Raw genomic sequence first — 25,281 nt, 5'->3', positions numbered from 1 at the left:
CCAAATTCCTTCCTTTTGAATCTCATGCATACTCATGTATCCTCGCGCGTCGGGCTTGCCAGCAGCGTGGCCCTCATTGTCTGGATCCCTTCTCCATGTTCCCTTTGTCAAAATCAAATTATATGTACACCGACTGCCCTTTACGCCAATGCTCCATGTTGGCCCCCACACGTGAATATCTCTCCCGTGTTACTCCAACCTCAGCAGCGCATCCTTAAAGGGTTGAATCGCGATGAATATAACTGTCGCGACGCTGTACGTGGTCATAGCGAGCGCAGCATACGGGGCGGAGCGGGACTTGTGCTCGTACAGGTACGCCACGCCCATGGCTGCGCCGTTGATGCCAATGGCAATACCCGCGGCAACAGTGTCGGTGCTGTCCACTTGGTCGTCGCCCTCATCTGCCGGCAAGACGGCGGGGCTCAGCATGACTGTCTCGGTGGACTCGCAGCTATCCGTCGACGTCTTGCGCTTCAGCTGGTTGTGGCCAGCCTTCGTGCCGTCGAGAGATTGAGGGTAAACAAGCTGGCCGAGGATGCCGTTGGTTATCATGAGCGCGACGGTGAGGCTTGTATTACCCCCGACATTCTTCATGGCTGGGATGGCCAAAGCCAACGTCGTCATTCGGGCTGCGCAGGCTAGGGCCTCTGGTCGATCGAGGCCCATGAGCAATCCTGCGTAAGTGCCCAAGAACACATTACCAACGGCAACAACCAAGCTCACAAAGATGGTAACGATGCCGGAAGCGCTGAAAAGCTGGCGGCGGCACTCAAAGAGCTTGAAGCCCCAGACGACGAAGCCGCAGCCAAGCATGGACAGTGCAGCATCGCCGGCACCAAACCAATGATGCCCAGATTCAGGGCTCTGTTCGGCGCCAAGAGACCACACTGTGTATAGCTGGAGTCCGCTACTGAGCTTGTAGAGGACCTCGGAGATGTTGATCGACATGGAATATGCCTTTGCGCGGGTGTAGGCCATCATGAGGAGAATTGTAAACATGACTGGGTTGGCTAGCGTGGCCAGAATTCCAAGAGTTCTAGGTGCTCTTTCGTGATTCTTTGCTTGTTGCTTCATAACCCGTTGTAGAGTGACTGAACCGATCCAAAAAAACCAAAGGGCGCAGCCGTCAGCAATTCGAGGATCCCCAACAGCAACGGCGATGGGCAAGCCAACGGTGATTCCGGCCAGCAGCGAGAGAGCGACGGGCCATAATTCACAAATCCAATACCAAATTAGAGACTGGCGCAGAGAAGCAGCTTCGCAGTAATCGCTGCTCGTGAAGCTATCAGAGTGCTGCTGCGCGACTATGTTGCGGCTGGAGGTCTTTTCAACCATTCGAAAACCGGCATCCGTTCGGGCAGCCGGACGAAGTAATTGAACAGTCCTCTTGGTGATGAAATGTGTCAATTTGGCTACCAGAAAGACGATAGTCCATCCCACGAGCGAATTCGCCACTGCGCAATGTCAGCTTGAAAGTGAGAGAAACAAAACGGCAGGGCTTACCGAAAACCCCGATCACCAAGGCAATGGTCTTGAGGGGCATCTTGGAGTCTCCTGCCACCATTACCATGGGTATTGCAAAAGCTGCACCCATATGCCGGTTGATAAAGTCGACCTAAGCTGGCGTTAGACTCGATTAGAAGGGAAGAAATGGATGAATCATACCTTGGCTTTGAGATGCTTTTCGTAAAACCCGTCCAAGCTGGGTATGATGGCGTATAGAATCATCATAGCGACGAAAACAAGTAGCATACCTAAGACGGAGGAGAGGAATTCGGCATTTGCTGGTGCAAGAGCCCGACTTAACCCCCAGATGAGCAAGTCACTGGTGAGGTAGATGACTGCAATCAACAAGATGCCGCAGAAACCATGCCACATCTTGAGTCTTCTGTCTCTGACTATGAAGTTTTTTGTAACTTCCATATCGGTAGAAGAAGATGTCAAGTTGTCGTGCTGGTTTCGCCAGATTTGCTCACGTAGGCGAGCGAACAGCCGAGGCGAGGGTAGGCAGGAACGCATGATGGTGGCGTTTTTTTTTTTTTTTTGAGCAAGACACCAAACTCTAATTCGAACAATGAAAAGTGCAAAAGGCTTAACTGAGGGCAACAAAGAATTGTCTTGTACTCTATCGATGCCAGTAATTGTCAGTTGCCCGCTGGAAAGCGTTTCAAGTCGCACACGAGCCGTTGACACACCCGAGAGGCAGTCGGATGAATGTATCATACACGTCAATACGTAGAGAACTTGCGCAGAAGCAAGGACGAGCGTACTTTTTGTTTCAGGGTAAGATGGAGGAGCAAAGATAAGAGGGAGGGCGAGAGCATGACTGAAAAATTGGCATCAAGCCGTGCAGTATTTAAATTCTTCACCATGATGGAGGGGAAGGGCCGAGAGCGGACCGGTCTGATGTCGCAAGAAACAAGTGAAGTAGGTCGGTGAGCCATGGATCCGTCGGCGAGGGTAGAGGCAGAGGAAGACAAAGAATCGCTATTGTTGCCTGTTTGGTTGCGAATACGTTTGCCAGCTTCTCGGGGGTTGGCGAGTTGTACCTCTCGGCATGGCTGATTTTGTCTAGTATCAGTCTGTGGATCTCAGTGGTAAGCTAGTAGAGGGGATAGATCGATCCGCGTCGATATCTACTGTACTTGATCGAGACTTATGAGATACTTTTTCTGGGATGCACCACAATGCTGTGAAGGCATATGGTCGAATATGGGACGTCACAATGACAGGGCTTACGAGTTTCGGTCAATTAGATTCTAGAATGAAGGAAGGGAAAAGATGCGTATTTCCACAACAGAATATGCAGCATTCCTTGGCCCGTTCGTGCGACTAAGTGACTGCTCAGAGTGGTATTAACATGCATGTGTTGTCGGGTAGATTAGGTAGCAAACAATGCTTCTATTACCAGCCGCATCGGTAACCCGCTGCAAAAGTTTGGCCCGGGCTAATGCCTTGCAGATCCATCTTTGTTGGCTGAAGAACATAATCGTTTAATAAGAAAAAATCAATGGGGATGCGAATGCAAGATTAAATTGATAACATGTCCATTATTGCCCTCTCACATCTTTGTCGTCCTGCCTCTGTCCGTCGCCCGGCTCTTGCTGGCCAAAAGCCCCACCATCCACCAAAGCAGGACGACGAAGCCGTTCGTCCTACTACCTACCACCTGTTTCCCCCTTGCATTTTGCCAGAATGTTTCGTCTCCCATCGACCACTTGTTACGCTAGACTTTCACAGGTACAGCGCAAACCATCTCTCATCTTTGTACCTGGTTCCTGCATCCAAGCACCTGTGCTGTGTTGAACAGCAGTCCAGGGGTCGATGCGCAGGAGAGCGCGCCTTGCTGTCCAAACATAGGACAGAGACAGCCAGACGCCGCCGCACCATCTGCAGGAACAGCGGCAACAGAAGCATACCTACCTATGCAAAACAAAGTGCCGAAAAACCGCCGGAAATTATTTTCAGGAACAGCAGAAGCAGAGGCGCTCCCTAGTAGTCGCCGTGCACCACCAGCACGTCCCCTTTGACGCTTTATTCGACGCCCAACGCGTCCAACAGCTGTAGACGTCAGGACTAGACAACAGGAATGGACGACCGATTCGAGGCAGAGTCGCTACTGGTCGAGGTGGCCGCCTCGCACAACCTCAGCGTCGGCCCTGACGAGATTCGTGCTGCCCTCTACGATGACCCCCACGGCGCCGATCTGGCTCGCTGGGCCGCGTCCAACCTCACCTCCGATAACCTGCTTACGGTCGACGAGCTGTCACTGTACGTCATTCAACGATCCTGCCAAAGCGGAGAATATTAGTCGCGGTCCACGAATTTTTTTGCTTCGCTTTTCACTGCTAAAATCACAATCGCTAACGTACGACGCCCTGAATCTCTAGCTACGATGCGCTCGATAAGAGCGGTCAGGTGGACCGCCTCGCCGAGCTGTATGACCTGTCTGAGATGCGCCCCTTGCGCCAAGACGACGTCAGAGCCGCTATTGATGACCTCAGGCTCTCAACCGAGTCCATTAACAAGCAAGCTGAAACCTTGCGTCACCAGCGGGACGCCTGGCAGCGTCTGGTAGCGAATCGTGCTGACGCCGTGGCCAAGCGGCGCGAGCTCGAGACGTCCCGGCAGCGCAAGTCTGACTCTGAGCGCGTACGAATTTCTTCAGAGGTAATGATGGGCTGATATTCTCCCTATACCCCACGAAAACAGTTTGCCTCGGTGTCACCGACGACTGATTCCTCAAAAAAACTACGCTGACATGTGCTGCTTTCGGTGTAGATTACTGAGATTGCACATGGCCTCGAGTTTCGCATCGCCGAGCTCAAGCACGACAGCGATCCAAACGTGACCTCGTTGCACCAGGCCCTCGACGTGGTTCTCAAGTCAGATGATGCCCTGTTGACGAGCCTCCAGAAGCTGGGCTGGGAGTTGAGCGAGCCAGACCCGGAGGAAGCCAAATCCACAGACAAGTTGCGAGAGACATGTTTACGGTGGGCCAAACAGTTCTCATCTTACGAAGCAATCTGCTCATGGTTTCTAGGTTGATCAAAATCACAGTCGAGACAATCAGGACACGTCTCGACACAACGTACTTGACTGCCCTCGCGACAGCGCAGCAATCACGAGACACCAGCGCCAACCCCGACGAGGTCGAGGCACTGCAGGTAGAACTCGAATCTCTCTACTCGGAGATCCTGCCTGTTGCGCAAATGTCTGTTGAGCAGCAGCATCTAGAGCCCGCACTCCGCTCCATCGCCTCCCGCAGCGGCCAGAGCCTGCGGAAAACAGCCTCCTCCCTCACATACATGAACCAATGCTTCGACTATCTTCTCAGTCGCATCAATGCGCTTCATACGCATACAGAACTATATAATGCTCACCACGCCGCTGTCAACCGCGTCGTTGCTACCGCCAAAGACGAAATGGCGGCCGAGGTTCCTGCCCCGGACCCTCAGCCAACAAACTCCATCGAAGCACCCTCCCCGATCAAGCCACCCACAAGAACCAAGCGCCATTCGCGTGACATGACGCATCGTCGCCGCTCCTCTGGCACCCCTCACCTCACCGCCCTCGACAGCCTCATGCAGTCTCTTGCCTTGCCCATGGACGCCTATGGCGACACCAGCGGCGCCACATCACAAATTACCGCCCTCTCGCGCCTCGTTCGCGAGCGTCGCAGTAAAAGCAGCGTCGCGGCGCGCAGCGCACAAGACGAGTTTGAAGCTGCGACGGCGGAACGCCTTGACGACGCCCAGCGCGCCGTTCAGCTCCATTGGGACAGCGTCCTCGCCGATACGGCGTTTGGCACGGTGGCGCTGGCGGATCCGGGCATCGAGCAGTCGATAGACGTGCTGGCGCAAGAAGTGGCCAAGGCAAAGGACAAGCTGGGCTGGTTTGAGAGTCAAAAGATGGGATGGGGCAGCTTGAAGCGGGATGAGTTTATCGAGCGATGGGCGCGGTGAAGGAAGTTGGTTAACGATACTAACAGCATATACTGTATATCAAGTCAAAGTGTTGTCCTTTTTCTGCCTGCCGAAGAGCCTAGACTTTGCCTTTAGCGCCACCAACTCAGCCTCCTCATCATCACTTTGGAAATGGAGAATATTCAGGACCATCTCTACTTTTATGCCGTGCTTCTTGACAGCCACCAACTCAGCCTCCCTCATCATCACAATGGAAAAGGAAAATATTCAGGACTCTTCTTTGATATCGTGCTTCTTGACAGCCATCAACCCAGCCTCCTCCTCATGACAATGAAATAGAAAAATATTCGAGACTAGCTCTACTTTTACGCCCTGCCTCGGCCCTTTTCACCACATTGTCCTTGGTTCAAATAACATTGCTCAAATAACATTGTGTCTTCAACAGTAGACAACCCCAGCCATGGCCCCCATCCAAAATTGAATTTACAATACCCTATACATAACACTTCCAACCCAAGCGACCCAACAAAGATGTCCATGCTGGCATCGTCTTCAACGACGAGCTCGATGAACGCCTAGCGTTTATGAAGCTTGTTCAGCAGCACTTCGACCAGGGCAAAATGAATGCTAAAGAGGGGCTACGAAATGACGAGAATGCCGGATGCTTTTCTGTCTGTAGATGGGTATACGAAGCCTACGAAACGTAAGATATGGTATGGAGAGGTCGCGCAGCTTGAAGAGGATCTGGCAAGATGTGAAGAGCAATGTCATTTTTTTTTACCAGAGTGGCAAGCTGCGACGCCAAAAAGAGACGGATATGTTGAAAGTCTCCTGTTCTTCGATAAGAGCCTACTGTTCTTTGATAAGAACCTCTTATTCTCAAAGAAGAGTCTCCCGTTTTTGAAGGCGAGTGTCTCGTTGTCGCCGAAAGCATCGCTGAAGAAGATGAATCCGGCTCAGACATCTGCATCGCATTCTTTTCTTTTTCGACGAGTTGAGCACTTCGAAGCCATTTCTCGATTACCCACCCACATCCATCGCGATGTAGTCGAGAGGCACGTCTGTCTTGACAGAGACCTGAGATGTATCTAGTCTGGGGCCACGGCCGAACGCTCATCGCATTATTCCATTTTCCTTGCACAGCGATGGCAAAAAAGAAGTTGCAAGTGCGGAAATCCACCAACGGATTTCATGCCCATCTCGGAGACGTGGAACACTTTAATGAACTTCTTTACAGAAAGAAAAGTCCCGATAAAGCGTGGAACATGCTGGCCGTGAGCGAAAATCTCCAGTTGGCATGGTCTTGGGCTGAAATAGCGTGTCAAGGTGGACGACTTTTCTGGTGACGGTACTGATAATCTCAGTGATTATCGCCTCACATTGAACCTGCATTCTCTCAATATTAGAAAGTAGAGTCCGAAATGACAAGTTCGAGCTGAATCGGCAAAACCTTGCCGCGATGGCGGAGAACAGCGTTCTAGGTGAGCCTACATCTGGCAAGACGACATATCGACACGAAAATGGCACACAAATCACCACACAGCTGCACCTGCATGATTCGGAAGCCATGAACATGACACCGCTTATCAATCTTCAATGGCGCTGTCTACACATGGCGGCCTTGTCTGGAGCCGCCGTATCGTCTGCTCTTGCAGACCCGGAGCATTTCGAGCCACCGGGGGACATCGAGGCGCCAGAGAATTTTTGAGGCACTAGACGATTTCGAAGCACCGGTTGAGGCATCGGTGAAACGCAAGCGCTACATTGTGATTAATCCGCGTTGAAAACTGGTTGGGCAATAAATGAAACGATTCAACAAGTTCTGGTGGCGGCCCAGGCAAATCTGACTAAATTTGTTGCTGACCGCTCGTTTAGATATTTTATGCTCTTCGCTTCTGCATTGAGAGTGCCTTTAGTTGTCATTTTGAGAATTTCATTGCAAAAAATATCTTGAAAAAAAATATCTGAGATTGTTCTGAGCAAACTTCGATGCCGCCGTGCTCCCAAGCAAGCAAACTGCATTAATATAACCATCACCCCTGAGAAATTAGCCAAATTTCAAAATTCCCCATGCATTGATATCCTCTTCATTCATTGCTTTCTCTCTTGCGCTTGTCCATTTTCTTTTGCGCCGCCTCTCTTGTTTTCTCCTGCATCTCCTCTCTCTCCTTACCCTCTGCAGCTGCAACTCTGGACATCTCCGCCGTAGCCTCGGGCACATTCTCATCTTGTCGTCTAGAAATAGCCGCCTCGGCCGCCTTGCTCGCCGCCAATCGCGGCCGCTTGGGCGCTGGCTCTGTCTTGCTCTCTTGCCCATCTTCTCTGCTTCGCTTTCCTTGCATCTGCATCCGACGGTCTCGCTGCGTCTTGGTCTCGATCCGTGCTCCTGTGTCAGTCTTGAGTCCTGGCTCGACATCTTCCGGCCCGCGAGCCTTGTAATCAGGAAACTCTTTGCTGCCGAGGCGCTCGCCGTCGAGGATCCTGCCCATGTGCGTGTGCTCGATGCCTGCGCCGTGGCTGCGTACTACGCCAAGGAATCGCTTCAGAAATGGCACGGGGCTGACGTCAAACGTGTCCCAGTACTGGTTCGCGTGGCGGTGCCAGGCTGGAATCTTGTGGCGCTCATGCGATGGAATGAAGCCGTCCGGGTCGACTTCAATGTCCTTTGCGTCGTCAAAGTAGGCCAGGCCAAGAAAGCTCGACACCTCAATGTACTCGTGGTAGGACCCAAAATAGAGCTGTCCCGCAAAGAGGTCCAGCGCGATCCGAGTCGTGGTTGGATGCGTGTATGAGCATGCAATGTTGAGGGGATAGATGTAGCCTACACGGTGAGCGGCTCCCGGCGTGACCTTGGCATTGTAAAGATGCAAGTCGACCATTTTAGATTTCTCAATGGCGGACCAGTAATTCTCTAAATCGGACTGAGTGATGATGACAACCGCAGGCGGGCCGTCATGCCGCACGAGCACAGGCTTGATGTGCAATACATATGCGACATGATGCTGATAGGCGTCCGTAGCATCAAATGTAACGACGGCCTGGGCAAAGTCTCTTGTCACGCGCAGGTTGCGAGGAAATTTGAGCTTCTTGAGCATGTCCTCTAACGTGGTGCGGCGGAGCGAATCAAAGGCCCACTCCAGATTGGGAAGATCATCATCAATTTTACCCGTTTCAATGAACTTCTCCAAGGCTTTGTTGTAGGAACTGTTCATAGCTAACGGGTTGGGGGGCTTGGATAATTGCTTTTCGTCCTCAACCTCGGGCGCCACCTCGCGCTCGCACGTCTCGTCAATGTCGCCACTCGATGATTTCGAGATGCCATACTGCAGACACCTAGATTTGAGACGATCCGTAAGGTGCGGATTTCCCTTTTCAAATCTCGAGCTTGTTTCAGCATCCGAGTTGGCGTTCGACACGTTCTGGACGCCTCCTTGCATGGCAGCTTTCGTTGATTGGGGTGCGTAGCTCTTCTAGACGCTATTGATCCCCTTTCGAATGAAAAGTTCCTGTATTCCCTCAAACTTTGCAGCAGTGGGATGTTTGATCGAAAATACAGACTTCCATGCCTCAGCTTGCTCTCCGTGGCGACGGCCTTGCTTGGCCCAGTGCGGAATTTGCCGTGTGATGCTCGCCTGCGTCTGCAAGATGGACCACTGAATGATGTAGTCTATTGTCAAGGGTTGCTCATCGGATAGGCGCAACAAACTTCGAATGCTGTTCTCGACCTCGAAGCTGACGTAGAAAACCAAAGTCTGGCCGTTGCCAAGGTTTCGCATGCGCATACAAGCTGTCAGAAGTCAGCACAAAAAGGGCAATGAAACGGGGAAGAGAGACATGAAAAAGTAGTGGATGCTTTACCTTGAGCTAAACGATCCTTAGTAAGACCGGGACCGAGAGTAACAGCGGCTTTGTAGTTTAGCGGAAGTCGCAAGTCTGTGCCTCGCGTGTGTGCCTCGTCTAAAAAGACTGCACATGCGTCGAGTTTGTTTGCATAGACAGATACCTTGAGAGGAAGTGCGGTTCCGCTGCGGTCTATCACAGACAGAGCATCCGAATCGTCGCAAAAAAGCACAGCTTTGATGGTGCTGTCTTGCGTTTGCTGAAGCCACCTTTCAGCCACTTGTCTGTTGCTGAGCTTGATGACTTGCGCGCCAACATCAAGAATGACGCGAATCTGACCGTCTTTGATGACATGGTCAATCAGGTCGCTGCCGTCAAAGGACCTCTTCTCCAGTTCTGTATGCACAGAAAGCACCGTATTCTCCGTGCTAAGAATATTGTTCAGCACGAGAGCATTGGTGTGCGCCTGAGTCGGCAGATTAAGCTGCTTCATATCCAAAGGTAGCAGTTCGCACTGATCGGTTGTGCCGCTGAAGCCGGTCGTAGGATGTGCCTTTACTTCCGCCAGATCCCACCCCGAGGCAGCCATGTGTTGGCTGAAAGCACCAAGCTCCGTCGGGAACACCAGCCGACTCAGAAAGTGATCAATGGCCTTGATAGAGTATTTGATGTTGGGGTAGAACGATTCGTAGAATTGCTTGTCATCTTGTAAGTTGACCGCCTTGAGTATCTGCAGCTGCACTGGCATGCTCGAGTTCGATTTCTCGAACCAGTGGCCATATACATCATGGCCGTCGTCGGATGTGAGCATGTGCTCGATAAGATCTCGGACATGCTGTTCATGCAACCCACTGTGGTAGTAGGACAATTGTGTGAAGATAATCACAACGTCCGTGTTGCTGAACTCGGCGCGCGGCTTTGGTACGTCTTTTGCAGAAAAAGGAACAGCGAGGCGCGTCGGGGGCGTGCGTCGAAAGTCACAGCCAAAGTCTACTCGCCAACGTTTTCGCAAAAGGGGGACGCGCAAGACGTCGCCGGCGATGCATCCTCGTACCAATGCCAGACCGGATTTGGCTACCTCGCCGAGCTTTTCGACTTCCTTGACAGACTTTTTGGGAGGCTCAGCCATTGTAATGTATTCGAAAATAGCCTTCTTCTTACGGCCCTCATACCGACTAATAACAGGAAACCCTGTAATACCTTTACTCACAAATTTGCGGGCCACCTCTGTGAGCACAACGCAAAGACTTGCGGGCGTCAAAAAGCAGAAACTCGGAAATGCGTCGGGATGCTTTGCATTAGTTTGGTACAGCACCTGGCCAGTTGTAATTATGTTGCTTTTAGGGTTGCTGTAATTCTTGACTTGCTCAAGAAGGCCCTGTATCAAGAGCCACCTGTCGGGCGCAAAGTCGACTGGGCCCGGGGTGCCAATGGTGTAAAGAAGCTCATATGTAGGCGACAAGAGCTCATCGCATTCGTCGATGATGTCACGACTTGTAGTCTTTATATATTTCAATAGGCTCACAAAGTTCTTTGTCGCGGCAGGTTCCTCGTTTAGAGAGGTAGATAGCAGCAGAGACAGGTGATGCTCAGGCTGTAGCAAAAGGACACCACCGCTATTCACGCAATCAAGTAGAGACTCTTTGACCTTGATGATCGACTTTGGACTCAATTTCGAGTCTCTGTTAAACGGCATGCAGAATACAGGTCGGTCCATGAGTCCGCTCAAAGCCGTAATCAAGGTGTCCAGCATTTGCTTGGACTGGTGTCTGCCGGCAAAGATCCGGACGAGCGTCTTGCCTTGCGCCAGGGACGCGCTCAATATTGGAATAATGACTGAAGACTTCCCCTCTCCCATATTCAGCTGCATGACTGCGTTTTCCCCTCTGGGAGGATCTCTCATCTGCCGCGCGATTTCCAGCTGATTCGAGCGAAGGCAGACGTCTTGCTCAATTTCCAAAAGAACTGCATCGGGAAATAAAGAGTCATCGTATGTGTATCTATCAATGGTTTTCATCTCATCCAGTACATTTGATTTCGTGCTGCACGCCTTCATTATTCTGCGCATGTGCTGACGATCCCGACACAACACTGCGATCTGCCGGATCAAGCTTGACCAACGACTGGACAGGGCGGCCCTGTTGTTGAACGAGATCCGACGCAGAAGCCATGTCAGGGAGATGTGCGGGAGAATATCCGAATGTCTCATTGCGTTGGAAAGGGATGCATCGGGGCCAGTGATCCTTGTCACAACAGCTTCAGCCTCCTGCAGCCGAGATTGTAACCTTGCCTCGATCTTGCCTTTGTATGCCTTTGCTAATGCATATATAGAGTCATATTTCGGTGTTTCCTGCTTAGTAGAGTCATGGGTCTTCAGAGCTTGTATGCTGGCATCCAAATCTTTGATGTAAACCTTCTCATGCTGCTTGGTAGCCTTCTCGTATAGGTTCGTGGGCATGGACGAAAGAGCAGGCTGTATGATACACTCGCTCCTTTGAACAAGAGACTTCAATAGAAATACAGACTCTGTTCTCCATTCATTTGACGACGCAAATTTCATCGGTTTCTGGCTCATTATTGATTCAACGGTAACATGCCCGGACATGCGTTTTGTTGCACTGCTCGTGTCTACTTTTGGGAGGACATGGAGCACAATTGGGGGCTTCGTATTGCCCACTTCCAGTGATGAAACCAGCACACAGAGATGCTCGGCATACTTGTACCACCGTTTGTTGAGATTCCAAATCTCCACCAGTTCTCCAATCGACTTTTCAGCTTGCCCAACGTCCAGAAAGGCGCGGAGGGGAAAGAGGTCGACACGCCCGTTCTTGGCAATCTCTTCTGCAGTCGAGGATATGAGTTCATCTTGAGTTTTATCGTGGCTTCCACTGTCTCGCAGACTTTTTCCATTCATTGATGTTTTGCACTGATACATGCGTCTTTCCTCATTCAGTACCATTATAATTTGGTCGGCGCGATAATCGGTGCCGCGGCTGTTGTTGGTGTTGCTGGTCCTCGGGATTTTGAAACCGATCGACTTATTCTCAATGACCATTGCACTCAGAATCGGCATTATAATGCTAGCTTCAGGCCCTTCCATGCCGGACGCAACGGTGCTGAGCCACAACCGCAGTCTGAATGGATTGCGATCCTTAATCGAGCTTGAGAGGGCATTGTGAACAGAACAAAGGTCTTCGACCAGTGTTGACTCTGCGATGCTTGCCCATCTGGGTGTATATCGAAAGTTTTGTGCATCATAGTGTTTTGTCACGCCCTTGAGTGCGCCCGCGATTGTCATCTGTCCCAGGATACTGCCCGGAGACGGTATAACAGGCTTGAAGCGCTGGCGATATTTCGCACCGTATGCAGCGCAATATGCTCTCTGAAATCCTGAAGAGCTTCCATAGTCAAACTTCCAGGGAACAGCCGCCATGGAGCCTTTCTTTCGCTTGGGTTCTGTTTCTGGTATGCGAAAGTAATAGTCGGCATCGTGAGCGGTGGTGTGGCCGTCATATTCCCCTGTGCGGAGGCAAGCCAGCCGTATGGCATGTGACTCCCGATACCTCGTTTCTGCTTCTGGAGTTTTCCGTTGCTGATTTGTAGAGTCCTTCCTGAAAATATTTTGTCTATCTGCACGGTCTCGAATCTTCTCAACTGCAAACCAGTACTTTTCATGGTGGGATGATGGGTGGAGTTTGGGGCTCCATTCAATTGTTGGAATATTAAGACCGCCCCTTTTGCGAAATTGTATTCCTGGAGAAAGCTGGCCAATCTTTTTCAACAAAACAAGGTCTCTGGCCTCGAGTGCGTCAAATGACGTAATCGCGCTGGAGGTCAGAATTTCGAGCGCAGTCTCCTGCCCTGTTCTCGATGTAAAAGGATCAGGCATAGGGTGCGAGGTTAGTGCTGACAGATATGCAAGCCAGGCTTTACTTCTCCACGTCTGATTTCCTTTGAGCTGTCTCAAAAAGTCATCAATCGTGTAAACGTGTACCGTTATTTCCTCTTTGATCCCAATATAAATGTCGACGTGTTCAGAACCCTTCAAGACTGTCTCCTCACCGTCGAGAATGACCAGTACACGCTGAGTATGATCATGCCGGTTGTATAAGACGAGCTTTGGTAGCAATCCAATCAATGTCGGTGGTGAGTATCCATGATCGATACTCATGTTATCAAACTCGACAGAGCGGATGTCGGCTGATCCATGATCCACAATGAAGTTTAATCCAAGCGTGCCTAGGCGTACCTCCAATGTTTTCTTTTCCTGGTCTAAGATTACTCTGAAGTCGTTCTCGGTCCTGAAATGTTGAAATATCTTGGACAACTCCTCGTAGTGGGTGACCGTGGCGGGCATAACGACACGGTCTCGCCCGTGCTGCTTCAGTAGCCAACCACCGGAACGCTGGTGCAGTAGCTGCATGGCAATTGAGCCGCAGTCCCATGGGCTCTGGTAAGGATAAAGGTCAACGTGGAACGAAAAGTCTGTAACTTGGTGCCAATAGAAATAGCCGTTCAGATACTCCTTCGGAAATGGAAAGCTTGGCTTGGACAGAATCTGACGTGGAACTAGTATATAGACTAAGTCTCCTTTTGTCGCTCGTAAATGCAAGAGAGATTCGACTTCATCAGCTTCCTGCACTGAAGTGATCTTTTCTAGCCCAATTTCAATGACGAAGCCTTTAAAGGCGTGATGAAACTGATATTGGTATATCGGATGATTTCTTGGAGTGACAGCAGGGCTCATACGCCCAAAAAGCGCATAAAAGTCTTTGTGTGCGAGGAAATCCGCAGGGAGGTGCCTTGGACTGAATCCATCAAGTAATATTTCACCCGTCATTGTGTTGAGATGGATGATTTTGGAGACCATGTCTGGGTAAGGTGCTGTGCGAGTCCTGATCCAAGGGCCGGAAACGTGACTGAAGCAGTTCTCGTCTGGTAGCAGCCCCGTGGCCCGTCCCAGACTGAAATGAAGACCATTGGCAATTGAGCCGGCCTCTTCTCTGTTGACTTGTCCGCACAGTATGGGAGCTGCATTCACAGCAACTCGGAGCCAAGAAGAGTACAGCGACTTCTGGAATTGAGTAGTGAGTCTGCTTTTGCTTTCTTGGATGATGGTGATGGCAAAGACGTACTGCTCCGCGTGGTCATCAGCCGTGCCCGTGAGAAAGTGTTTCAAAGCCCTATTGCTCAGATTGAATGTGTACACACAGATTAAGGCCAGGTCCAGCTGTGTCGCAAGAAGAGCAGACGTCACGTCTAGTACGTTCATCCTGCGGTCTCTCAGCCACTCAAAACATGTATTGCGAATGATCTTCAGAATATAGTATGCTTTGGCATAGCACGAATCGGGAGCATCAGAGAGAATCTTGATAGAGATAGTGCAGAACACAGCGAGCGCTGTGCGCCCGGAGAAGCTGGCTGTGTAGATATCTAGAACTCTCAAGATCTCATCCAAAACTTCTGTTGCGAATGCACCGTCGTGGAGCTGGGCATGCCTTTGCCTCGATTCGCCGCTTTCCTGCTTGGGGCCAGCCTCGAGTGCGACTTGCAAAATGACCGAGAAAGTCTCTGGAGCTGTCCAGTCAATAGAAGTCCCGCGTAGCTCCCGGAGGATCTTTGGCCATGTCACATAATGGCAAAGGTATAGTGACCCAAGCTCCTCATTGTGTTTGAGCACGATCGTGTTCTCATACTCCAATCTCATCGTAATTAAGTCATTCGCTGTTGAGGGCGCGTCGGTGTCGGACGCAGACGAGCAACAAAGCTCCTGCAGGATCTTGTTACCCTCATCTAGCTGAATACAGCATGTGTCGGATATCAAAGGTACTTTCTTAATGTTCTTGATGAACTTGCCTTGGTTGGAATCGAATAGTCTCCATTTCATAGGGTGAGGTACGCATATTTCTGACAGCTTCAAGTCCTGTCGAACCTGAATTGGGTCGTTGGTGCCTTTCTTGGGAGGGAGAGAGGCCGCGCAGATTCTCGGATGTGAGTTCAAATCGTTCTTCTCGGCATATGGCTGAAACATTCTGTAGTTATGCAGGTAGCTATAAGAAGCTGGATTGCCTCCAGAGTTGCTGTGGCCAGCGACGTTCAAATGAAGAAAAAGACAAAAGTCACGCCACGCAGATATATCAGCAGGGGGCTTCAGTTCAAAAACAACCGCGTTCGCAGCATCTTCATCATCTGGAAGAATCTTGAAGTAAGGGGTGATTGTTAATTCACGAGCCAGGACCAGATGGTGGCATCGCTCGCAGGGGAGTTGCCCGGTTCCTATGCAGCAGGTGGTGGGATCGCACTGCATCTTTTTATGAGATTCAAGGTGCCACTTTTGCTTCCTTATTGATTTTTCGAGCTCAGTGGTCTTTTCCTCCGCAATCTTGTCTTCGTCGCTATCAATGGTAGCCCTCAATGCCATATGCGGCGCACTGGCCTGCGCAAAACGAGACGCGAAACAATCAGCCGTGCCATAATTTGCCATCATGCACATCTTTTCGACTGAACGGCATCTGATGTACTCCTCTGCTTGTGACAGTCGAAATACATCCCGCTTTCTTTGCAAGATCAGTGCCTCCCAGCAAATGTCTTCAACACCAAAGGGCGTGTATTCTCGTAGCGAAGGATTGCGCGCCACAGCTGACATGTCGCTGGCAATCCAGAGCTCTAGCAGAGTGAGGTACATGACTGACATGTGATCGGGAAGATGTTGATAGACAATATGTGCGCGTTTGAAATATGCCACGGCGAAAGATTGAATATCTGAGCATGTGCATTCATCCTTTTCTTGCGACCTGACAAAGTCCCAGAGATAGTCCTCTACCCAAGTCTCTACCATGATCAAGTTGAAAATATCCGTTGGGGGTTTTTCATCACCTAACTGTTTCATGTTTGGAAGCTTGCCCGGTCCCCAGCTTATGATGTCCGACCTGGGATCGGCCACATGGTTGTTTGTCTGTGGGGGAGTTTGGCTTACTTTTGCCAAGAAGGCATCCAACTCGCTGTGCGTGACGGTGCAATCGGTGGCATCAGCAAGAAACTGAGGCAATGTGGTGGCTTGAAAATTTTGGTCACGCTTCACAATCTTCTCCCAACGTGTATTTAGCAGACCATTTGCCTTGGCTAACGCGTGCTGAACATTCTTCATCCACGGACCAACGGCCTCATTTTTTAATTTCCACATTCGGTAGCCGATCTTTCGGCGCATGCAGTGGACAGTATGGCTGTCGAGGTTGCGGTCGCATGCAGAGTCGAGGAGCAAAGCAAAGAATAGCACCATGAACTGTTTGTATAGGGTGTAATCACTCATGGCTTTTGAATGGCGAAGTTCTTGCTGCAATACAACTTTGAGAAAAAGCCAGATTGGCGATCGTCTAATTACAGTAGTTTCGTTTTCGACGTGCAACACGAAGTCACGAGTGTGCTTCACGATTTTTGCGTGGGCTGGAACTTCTTTGTCACTGGACTGCTCAGTAAAAAGGAAGCCAAAGATTGCGTCAAAAAGATGATCCGGCTGAGTCGCGTCGAATTGGACTTCATACTTTTTGCCCTTGACGAGCCTGGTGGGCTTCAATCCAGAAACCTCTGCCTTGTCTATTTCAGACATAGCTTCAGCAAAGACTTGAATAAAATCTTTATCAGCGGCCGTGTTTTCTTGAATAACGACACTGATTTCAGGGAATTGTCGTGTGAGTCTTCCAACTGTTGATTCTACAGCTTGCACTTTTGGTGATAGCTGGAATGCTTCAACACGGCGCTGGCGTTGACTCCACCGAACTATAATGCCAGCATTATGATGTCGCAGGTATAAAGGAATGGCAGCTGTGAAGTAATTAGCGGCTTCAATTGGCAAGAAAATAAGGACGGACGGCGTACCGGCACACTTGCTTTGAAGCAATTTGAAAACACCTTGTTCGTTGATTTGGTTCGTTCCGGTCCTTGCTTCCAAAAAGTTGTTGATGCTATTGCGACACTGACGCAGTTGCCCTTTGCACTCCTCTGGGAACAGGCTCTCGGACGATTCGAGAGCACATATGAGCAACTTTGGCAAGTCATTTGTAAAAGGTGTGATAAGGTTTTTGTCCGCGAGTTCGGGAAGCAAGAAGATATCTTTTATTAAAGCCCTGTAATTCGGACGATCAACCTCGACAGCGTTCATGGCTGCAGATTCCGAGCGGATGATGAAGCAGACGCAGCACGAGGAGTCAGGCTTTAGGGGCAAGATGCTTGATTATATGAGGAAGGAGAAGAAGAGTGCAAGAAGGTAGTGTGCAAGAGGATGAGGTGAGGTTGATTAGGGAAAGAGGAAAGGCATCGAGGAGAGCAATTCAGGGAGAAGAAGAATCCAGAAACACTAGGTGAATTAAACTAATCCCTCAAGTGTGCAGCTCGAGTTAGAGGTTCATCAGTGCAAGTGTTGGCCGGCGTTTGTTACTCTGCATTCGCAACTGGCGCGATAAGCAGTGCCCGCAAACACATGTGTTGATTCATCCAATGAGTAGAGCTGATTCGCACGAACATTTTGTTGTGTACCTATGAAGTACTAAATGCCCGATGGCGTATGGCGCTTCTCTCTCGACCAAGCCCACATCATGGAGCGCGACATGGACGCCCACGACATGAGCGTAAGCCGACGCATGGCTGCTGAAAGATTTTGCAAAGGTGCCGAGGACGGAAGAATGCCAATATACTGCGACTAAGAGCCGTTGCTAATAGCATACATCCAGCACTGTGAAACTTCCGTTAGCGATGGGGTATTCGCTCGCATCAAGTAGCTGCAGAAACGCGATTCTTGCCCTTTCTGCAGAGTCAAACAGCCCAGCAAACGCTCGCCATTGTTACTTGGCCTAGCTGACACAAAGCTTCCATCTGGAGTTCCATGACGAATCGAAGAGGCGGCGGCATCACGAGCCGGCCAAAAAATACGAGCGATCAGCAAAGTGAAAGAACCTGGACAAATGCGATGATTCTAACAGAAGAAAGGGCCTATCTGGGGTTGGCTATGGCGACCACGGCTGGCTGAGTCAGCCCATGGTGGGTGTGCCTGCCAACATGCTACGCGGACCACAATGGAAAATGCAACCATACTCTGAAACGCAATCCTCTCTCGGGTCAAGGACAATATTTGCTAATCTAGGTCTGAATTACAGAACCGCCGAACTCTTTTCGGAACGGAGGGCAGAAAGCGCATTACTCCCCGCGGATGTGAGCGTCGTCGAGGCGTGAAGCGGCGGCTTAATAGGGCGCGCGCGCACGGAAGGAGGTTGGCCTTGCTGCGCCGGTGTCGCGCTCTGTAAGCCTTGTCCGCGCCGCCGCGTTTTCGAGGGCCGGGCTGGTAAATACGGAGAGAAGGGGGGGGGGGGATAAATAGCGGCTGAAACTCGACGTGTTGCCGAGGAGCGGGTAGGCTCGAATGACGAGGCGGCGGGTGAAGAATAAATCAGACGCACTCGATGAAATCTTGCTGGCTACTGGGTGGGCTGACGTGGGGAGCAGAGGGAGCAGAGGACTACCTTACCTAGGCTTGGGGGTGAAAGATGCTCGAGGGAGAAGTGACAGCTCTTCTGGCTATTATGGAAGCAGCTCACAAAACATTGACGAGGAGCCTAGAAAGGCTAGTTTTCGTCTTATCCTCCTGTCAAGTATCAGTTGACAAGTACGTGCGGGGTAATGCCGCGCCAGCAATACGACCTTGGCGTCCATGTCCTGCAGCCGCCATAACCAGCCATCGTCCTCCTCCCCCCCGTCTCAATCAATTCATCACATGTTACATCTCATAAATCGGTAGCACTTTAATTTTTTTTCTGTTCAGCCCTTTTTGTTTCGGTTTGTATATTGTACAGCGCCCGAGTTCATATTCCCCGGCTATTGCCGTTTCATTCGTCACGAGCAACCTGCCACGCGTAATAGATTGATAAAAGTCTCGTCGGCGAGCAAATTGCTTTTTCTTCACTTCCTCCCATTTCCTGTTCGTATGGAACTTGTACCTGCAGCAGCAGCCGCATCAAGCCACGTCCCGCAGGCCGTTCTTTTATCCATGGCGCTTTAATCTCGTCAAGATGACCACCTGTAACGCACAACGACGCCCTCGCGAGTGCTTCTTTCTTTTTTTTCTACCATGATCCTGTCTCGTACATACCCGGCCCTCTTCTTTTCATCAGCATGAGGCAGCCAGCTAGCTCATTGCGAGTCGTTCGCCTCCTCCGCCCCGTCGTTTCAATAGCCTTCAATATTGCCACATTGGTATGGCCTGCCTATAGCGCATCATCCACTAATGAAGCCGCAGTGCCGCGCATCTCCCTATTCGTATAGTTTCTATTCTTGCTCATCTTTCTCACAGCAGCCTGCAACTATGTATAAGCCATCGTTAAGCCTGCATGACCAGGATGGTAAGCGTGCTTGTCGTGGTCTCGAAACGCGAGAGGCCTCGTCTTAGATTGGCGGACCGCTTTGTCGTCGCAGGTCAGTCTCGGCCCCATTGGCAATGATGACGTTATGCTACAATGAGCGTACGGTGCGGCGATTATTCAAGAATAGTAATGCAAACCAGTTTATGAGTGTCGATGAATTGAAAAGAAACAATTCAAAGTCTGCATCGATTAAGAGATTCTGGTGTGCATGTGAGTGAGTCGCAGTGTTGGTCGAAAGCCCTACACAGACATTACTCAGACGCCGCCAAGCTCAACGACTCGCTTCCGACAGCCTTAACACAGCACCTAGCCAGTGTTTCAATAAATCGAAAAGTTGACAGGGACCCATATACCCTTTTCGGAAGTTATTTAAACGCCACCTCCGTCGCATAATGTCGGGACATATTTGCGACAGTTATGCGACGCCTAGCCTTCAGATGGCCGCCCTCCCGTTCGCCATGTTGCACCCTCGAGCAAGTATATGCCTACCAGTTCAGGCGGATCATGGCCTGATCCTCCGGGGCTTTATCCTACGTCAATGCATCAAGTAATCGACGCATGGGGCTGTGCGCCTTGTCATCACTCCGCAGTGTCGGAAGGGTCGTCGCCAGGCAGGTGTCCGTCTGTCCGTCTGCACATGGCCAACTCGAGCTTTGCTGCATACCTGCATGAGGTAACATGGGTTGGAAATGAGAAGGGAACCAAACCGAGAAGAGTTGTTCCAACCTTGTTGAGCTATTTACGTGCTCGAGATGTATAAGTAATCTGCTCGTCCCGGCCTCAGCAAATACGTTCTCATCATCACACACAGATCAACACTTTCACTTTTACAAATCAACTTTGCCCTCTACGACCTGGTGTCTTTCGTTTCATTCTCACAAATTTATCAATTGACCTGGTAGTCGCCTTTCTCCCTTTTCCACATCAACCTTTCTCACAATAAACCACAATAACCGCAAAAATGGTCCGCCTTACCGTCGCCGCTATCCTCACCTGTCAGTTACCCTCTCCCTCTGCTACTTCTTCAACCAACGACACCCCCCCCCTCTCCATGTTATTGATACTAACCCGGACTCTTTCCCTGCAGTCGCCCTCTCCGTCTACGCCGTCGGTGACCCCGCCGGTGCCGCCGACGTCGGCAACGGCCAGGGCAAGCAGTTCATCACCGGAGGCTGCCTCTCCGACGCCGACTGCCGTTCGGGGTGCTGCGCCGGCCTCAAGGACGGCGCTGTATGCTCCTCTCCCGACGTCGCCTTTGACCAGGGCAAGCAAGGCTGCGGCTTCGGCAGCGCCGGTGCCGGCGGTGCCGGCGGTGCCGGTGGCAAGAAAGGCAACAACGGCAACAACGGCAACAACGGCCAAGATGGTGGCAGCGGCGGCCAGTGTAACCAGAATGGTGGTAATGGCGGCAACGGCGTCAAGCGTAACGTTGCTCGCAAGTTCTCTGCCTAAGTATCTCTTTCTCAACACCTGTTAGCACATCAAAGTTGCTCGTACGCCGTCGTTGCTGGTGGTGTCGGTCAGACATAGAAGTCGCTCCTCTGGACAACGGTTTTCCTGTTACAGGAAGGTTTTGGGTGTCATTTACAATATATTTAAATTGATATATATATTCTTCCTCATATTCCTCTACTAGCAACACACAAAGTGCCTTCCCCTTCCTGGAGCGCGGCGAAATCGATGGAATAGGTATGGCGAAAGAAACAGAAAGATGAAGGTCGCACTTGTTAAATCTTTTGTGAAATTCCAGTCTGCTCATTGGCAGTAATAGAAGGTGGGCGGTTGCCGCTTTCGTTGATGTCATTCTCATCAAAGTAGTCGCGGGTGCCTGTAGCCTCGCTAACCTGGTTGGTAGATAAGACGTACTCCTCCTTGTCAATGTGCTTAAAGATGAACCAGAAGGCGACCGTGACGATTCCGCCGAGTATGGCAGGACCGGCAAAGACCCAGATCAGGTGGGGGTCAGCAATGGCAGCCGAAGTGGCCAGGTTGATGATGTAGGCAAAGCCAGTGTTGAACAGGTTGATCGAGGACACGAGACCACGCATGTTGATGGGAGCGCGCGAGTAGGCAATGCCGTAGGCGGGGACGTTGATGAAAAGCTCGGAGAAACCACCGAGAGCGTACGGGATAGCCTCCCACCAAAGAGAGATGGGAGATACGAGACCGCCCTCAACGCAACGCGGGTCCGACGAGCCGTAGTAACCGCAAGGGTTAGTTTCGTAGGCCTTCCAGCACAGCAGCGCATAGCCAACACCGGCAAGAGTACTGATGAGGAAACCAGTTGTGATACGGGCAATCGGGCCGTAGTGAACGCGACGAGCGCGAAGAAGAGGGTATAGACCATACTGCGACATTGGTCAGCTCATATTCTCATGTGTCATAGCACTACAGAAAATCCTCACGTTGAGAATGGGACCAAGCACAATGATGCTGAGGGTGTTGAAGTTGCCAATGACATCATTGGGAACACCGTTGCCACGGAGCATGGTACCGAGGTAGTTGGCAGCGTTACCGAGACCATTGTCGTTCCAGAACTGAACGGGAAAAAAGCAGAACATGCCGGTGGCCTGCATGGTACGCTTGACATCCTCAACAAAGGCGTCATTGTAGCGAGTCTCGGAGCTACCACGGGCTGCAATAACCGAGGGCTTGGCAGCATTCCACCATCCAGTCTTGCCGATGCGGAAAATGCCACCGTTGGCCATGCAGTGACCAACAACGCGAAAGACGTTGATGAGATCAGATCCACCAGGCTTGTGCATAACAAGACGGGGCTTGAGCCACAGGAGGAGCAAGGGAAGAGGGATATAGAGAATCAGAGGTAGTGTAAAGGCCAACCACCAGCCGACATATCTGGCCGAGTATGATGTGGCTGTGGACATGAATGCACCGACGTTGATGAGGAGATAGAACCAGAGCATGGCGCGTTCAGTTGTGTGCTCGGGATCTTCAATGACACGCTCACCGCTCTTGAGGGTGATGACTTTGGGAACGTGGTTTCTCATCTGGTCGAGAAGTAGAGGAGTGACGTTGGGCTTGAACATGGCTGAAACAAAGCGTTAGACTTTTGGAAAATTAGAGGGTAGCGACCTGTCGACTTACCAGCGCCTATTGCGAGAATGTAGACACCGATAAAGAAAGGAATCTTGGCTGTACCATCCTCGAGGAGGGCCTTGGCACCACCAGCAATGATGAGAACGTGGCCAAGACCGCAGAGCATGATGCCCCAGAAAATCATGGGATAGCGACCATATCTAGTATCGGCCAGATATCCGACGACAAGAGGCAAGCAGTAGGCGAGGAGGTTGAAGGACTGGCCCGTGGCGTTGGCGACCTGTTCACCGAGGCCCAGGGCACCTTGTGTAGCTTGGCTACCACGTGGGACGGCACCGTAGCCATTACCGCCAATCGGGAGGGGACGATTGATGTAATTTGTCCAGATTTGGGCACAGCCGTAGTAGGAGGCTCTCTCACAGAACTCTACTGCGCAGAGAAGGTATGCAGTGGTTGGGAGGGCTCCAGGAACGCGACGAAGTGTCTCGAGCTCCTCATCGGTAGGCTTGCCGTCGTAATCTTTGTTGAGAATCTCGACATCATGGTGGTGTTGCTCAATGCCGTAGTCCTTCTGTGGTTGGTCCGAGTCGGCAAGCTGGGTGTGCTTGTTATCCTGAACAGCGACATTGTTACCGTACTGCTCGGCGACGATTTGCTTCTCAGATTCCGCTGCGCGACGGGTCAGTCATGCATGCATAAAGCCGGTGCATTGTCTTTGTGGTACACTCACACATGATGACTGTGTAAGCTTAGGGACGGCGAGAACACAGTCGAGTGCAACAAAACTCAAAGAGAACTCGGGTCAAATGAGGAGAGGGGGATCTGGGCTGTTTTGTAGCACTGATAAGGCGAGCTTACAACAATACCATTGGCAGTCGTAGAAGCACGTCCATGGTGCTGCTAGGCACGGGCTAGTTCACTTAGTTGATCAGACGTCGTGGACAGGCGCATGTCCCCTATCAGGACCCATTGCGAACCCTTGCCGCCTCCCCCGCATCCCCTAAGAATATCGAAGTCCAGAGTGACCTTCCGCTTCTAGTCAGTGACGCTAATTTTCGAGATAGTGTGCGCCTCGGTGGACTCTGCCTCTCCCTCCACCCGGGCCATCAGTGGGTTCCAAAAGCCTCGTTGGGGGCTTTGCGCTGCGTGGTACCAGCAAGCTACGACTCTTTGGGGCTACTATTAATGAAGAGCAGGCGAGATGAATCATTGGGCGACGCTGAACTCGGTCAGACTGAATCACTGCGAAAAAAAAAAACAACCGTCCGACAGGCGACGCAGAAAACAACGTTCAGCTGACAAAAGAGGTCAACATGTCGCCATGCATCTCCAGAAATGTACAATTGGTTGACCCGCATCTGATGGGAAACTAATAATGGCGGCGGCTGGACGCGTTGTGTTGCAAGCGGAACGAGCCCTGTTTGGGTTCTAGCTATCTCGCCGAAGAATCGCCACTCCAACTTGCAGTCAGTTGAAGCCAAAAGATATGTAGATACCTGATAGCCCCAACGCTAGCGAAGCCGGAAACAGGTCAGACCCAGTAAGCGACCAGCGACCAAGCCATACTAGCTCGCAATGCAAAAGTTCCGGAATGTTGGCCATTTTGGGTGATGAGGCGTGTGCTCGTAAGATTGGTTGGTGTATAGGGGAGCAAGGGAGCCATGTGCAGCCAAGTTTAGTCGAACAATGACTATAAGACCGATGGCGCATATGGTTGGTGCCGTAATTCCGGCGGCAGACAAGGCTTCCAGCAGCATCCTATTAAAAGAAGCATGGCCTTTTCGACTGCTTCCAGAAGGCTAGATATGGCGCCGGGGCGCCGTGGTTCGTAGTGACTGGCGAAACAGCTTGTTGGCATGTGTACAGAGGACATTGTTGACACTTGGCTGGCAAGATCTCTGACTGTACAAGTCTGGCAAAGGACGACTGACGGGTAGGTGACTTGATCTGCCAATGCAAATCTTGGAATTTGATTACCTGTTGTCAATGGCCATTCGTTGACTGGTTGACTGGCAACTGGATAGGCAAGCCTGAGCGCAGGCAAAAGTTCCTGGCGGATGCAGCCACAGCCTGACGAATAGGCTTGATTGGATATTGAGCGCGCGGAGCTGACAACAAGTTCGTTTATAACCACAGAAGCCCCCCCATTGTAGTGGTGGCGTCAAGCCACAGGACTATACAGATAGTGAGATTGGTCGGAACTAGCTTCAACGTGACTGACGAGGCTGGCATATAATGAGTTGGCTAGGCATTGCTTTGCACCAGACATTTTGTACAAGCAGGCGCTCTTCGATACTGATAAGCAACTACCGACGGAACCAGCGTTGGCGGCCCGAGGGCTTCCTTGGCCTCCACCGTGGCGCTGCAAAAGTCTTAGTTCCAGCCAAGTTTCGTCACCGGAATTGGTTGATTGGGTATCATTCTCGTATTTTTTTTTTTTGTTCACCCGAAATTGCGCCTAGAGCGCTGACCTTGGACTGCGGCAGGCGCCTCAGCTGAAAGGTCTGGGTAATGATGAGAAGAACGAACATGGCTATTAAATCGCTGGC

General features: G+C 51.1%; 6 protein-coding genes across 6 annotated transcripts; 3 read left to right on the top strand and 3 right to left on the bottom strand.

Moving 5' to 3' along the window:
* Nucleotides 1-189: 189 nt before the first annotated feature.
* On the bottom strand, nt 190-2,019 carry BBA_08409 (uncharacterized protein; the record flags this gene model as incomplete). The annotated part of the gene is made up of 3 exons (XM_008603506.1): nt 190-1,454; nt 1,504-1,615; nt 1,666-2,019. The coding sequence occupies 3 exons, from the start codon at nt 2,017-2,019 to the stop codon at nt 190-192; spliced, it is 1,731 nt and encodes a 576-aa protein (XP_008601728.1).
* Nucleotides 2,020-3,589: 1,570 nt separating this feature from the next.
* Nucleotides 3,590-5,465, top strand: BBA_08408 (uncharacterized protein; the record flags this gene model as incomplete). The annotated part of the gene is made up of 4 exons (XM_008603505.1): nt 3,590-3,771; nt 3,891-4,170; nt 4,282-4,493; nt 4,544-5,465. The coding sequence occupies 4 exons, from the start codon at nt 3,590-3,592 to the stop codon at nt 5,463-5,465; spliced, it is 1,596 nt and encodes a 531-aa protein (XP_008601727.1).
* Nucleotides 5,466-6,885: 1,420 nt separating this feature from the next.
* Nucleotides 6,886-7,134, top strand: BBA_08407 (uncharacterized protein; the record flags this gene model as incomplete). Its single annotated transcript, XM_008603504.1, has 1 exon — nt 6,886-7,134. The coding sequence occupies one exon, from the start codon at nt 6,886-6,888 to the stop codon at nt 7,132-7,134; it is 249 nt and encodes an 82-aa protein (XP_008601726.1).
* A 379-nt stretch (nt 7,135-7,513) lies between these two features.
* On the bottom strand, nt 7,514-17,424 carry BBA_08406 (very large low complexity protein; the record flags this gene model as incomplete). Its single annotated transcript, XM_008603503.1, has 4 exons — nt 7,514-8,896; nt 8,981-9,213; nt 9,285-17,087; nt 17,142-17,424. 4 exons carry the CDS (start codon nt 17,422-17,424, stop codon nt 7,514-7,516), a joined length of 9,702 nt encoding a protein of 3,233 aa, XP_008601725.1.
* Nucleotides 17,425-20,636: 3,212 nt separating this feature from the next.
* BBA_08405 (uncharacterized protein) lies at nt 20,637-21,127 on the top strand (the record flags this gene model as incomplete). The annotated part of the gene is made up of 2 exons (XM_008603502.1): nt 20,637-20,670; nt 20,763-21,127. The coding sequence occupies 2 exons, from the start codon at nt 20,637-20,639 to the stop codon at nt 21,125-21,127; spliced, it is 399 nt and encodes a 132-aa protein (XP_008601724.1).
* Nucleotides 21,128-21,402: 275 nt separating this feature from the next.
* BBA_08404 (putative peptide transporter) lies at nt 21,403-23,466 on the bottom strand (the record flags this gene model as incomplete). The annotated part of the gene is made up of 4 exons (XM_008603501.1): nt 21,403-22,023; nt 22,081-22,724; nt 22,781-23,401; nt 23,463-23,466. 4 exons carry the CDS (start codon nt 23,464-23,466, stop codon nt 21,403-21,405), a joined length of 1,890 nt encoding a protein of 629 aa, XP_008601723.1.
* Nucleotides 23,467-25,281: the final 1,815 nt, after the last annotated feature.

Source organism: Beauveria bassiana (assembly GCF_000280675.1).
Source record: "Beauveria bassiana ARSEF 2860 unplaced genomic scaffold BBA_S00034, whole genome shotgun sequence".
Taxonomy (NCBI): Eukaryota; Fungi; Ascomycota; class Sordariomycetes; order Hypocreales; family Cordycipitaceae; genus Beauveria; species Beauveria bassiana.
The sequence above is the reverse complement of the archived record's forward strand: the minus strand, read 5'-3'. Positions and strand labels throughout refer to the sequence as shown.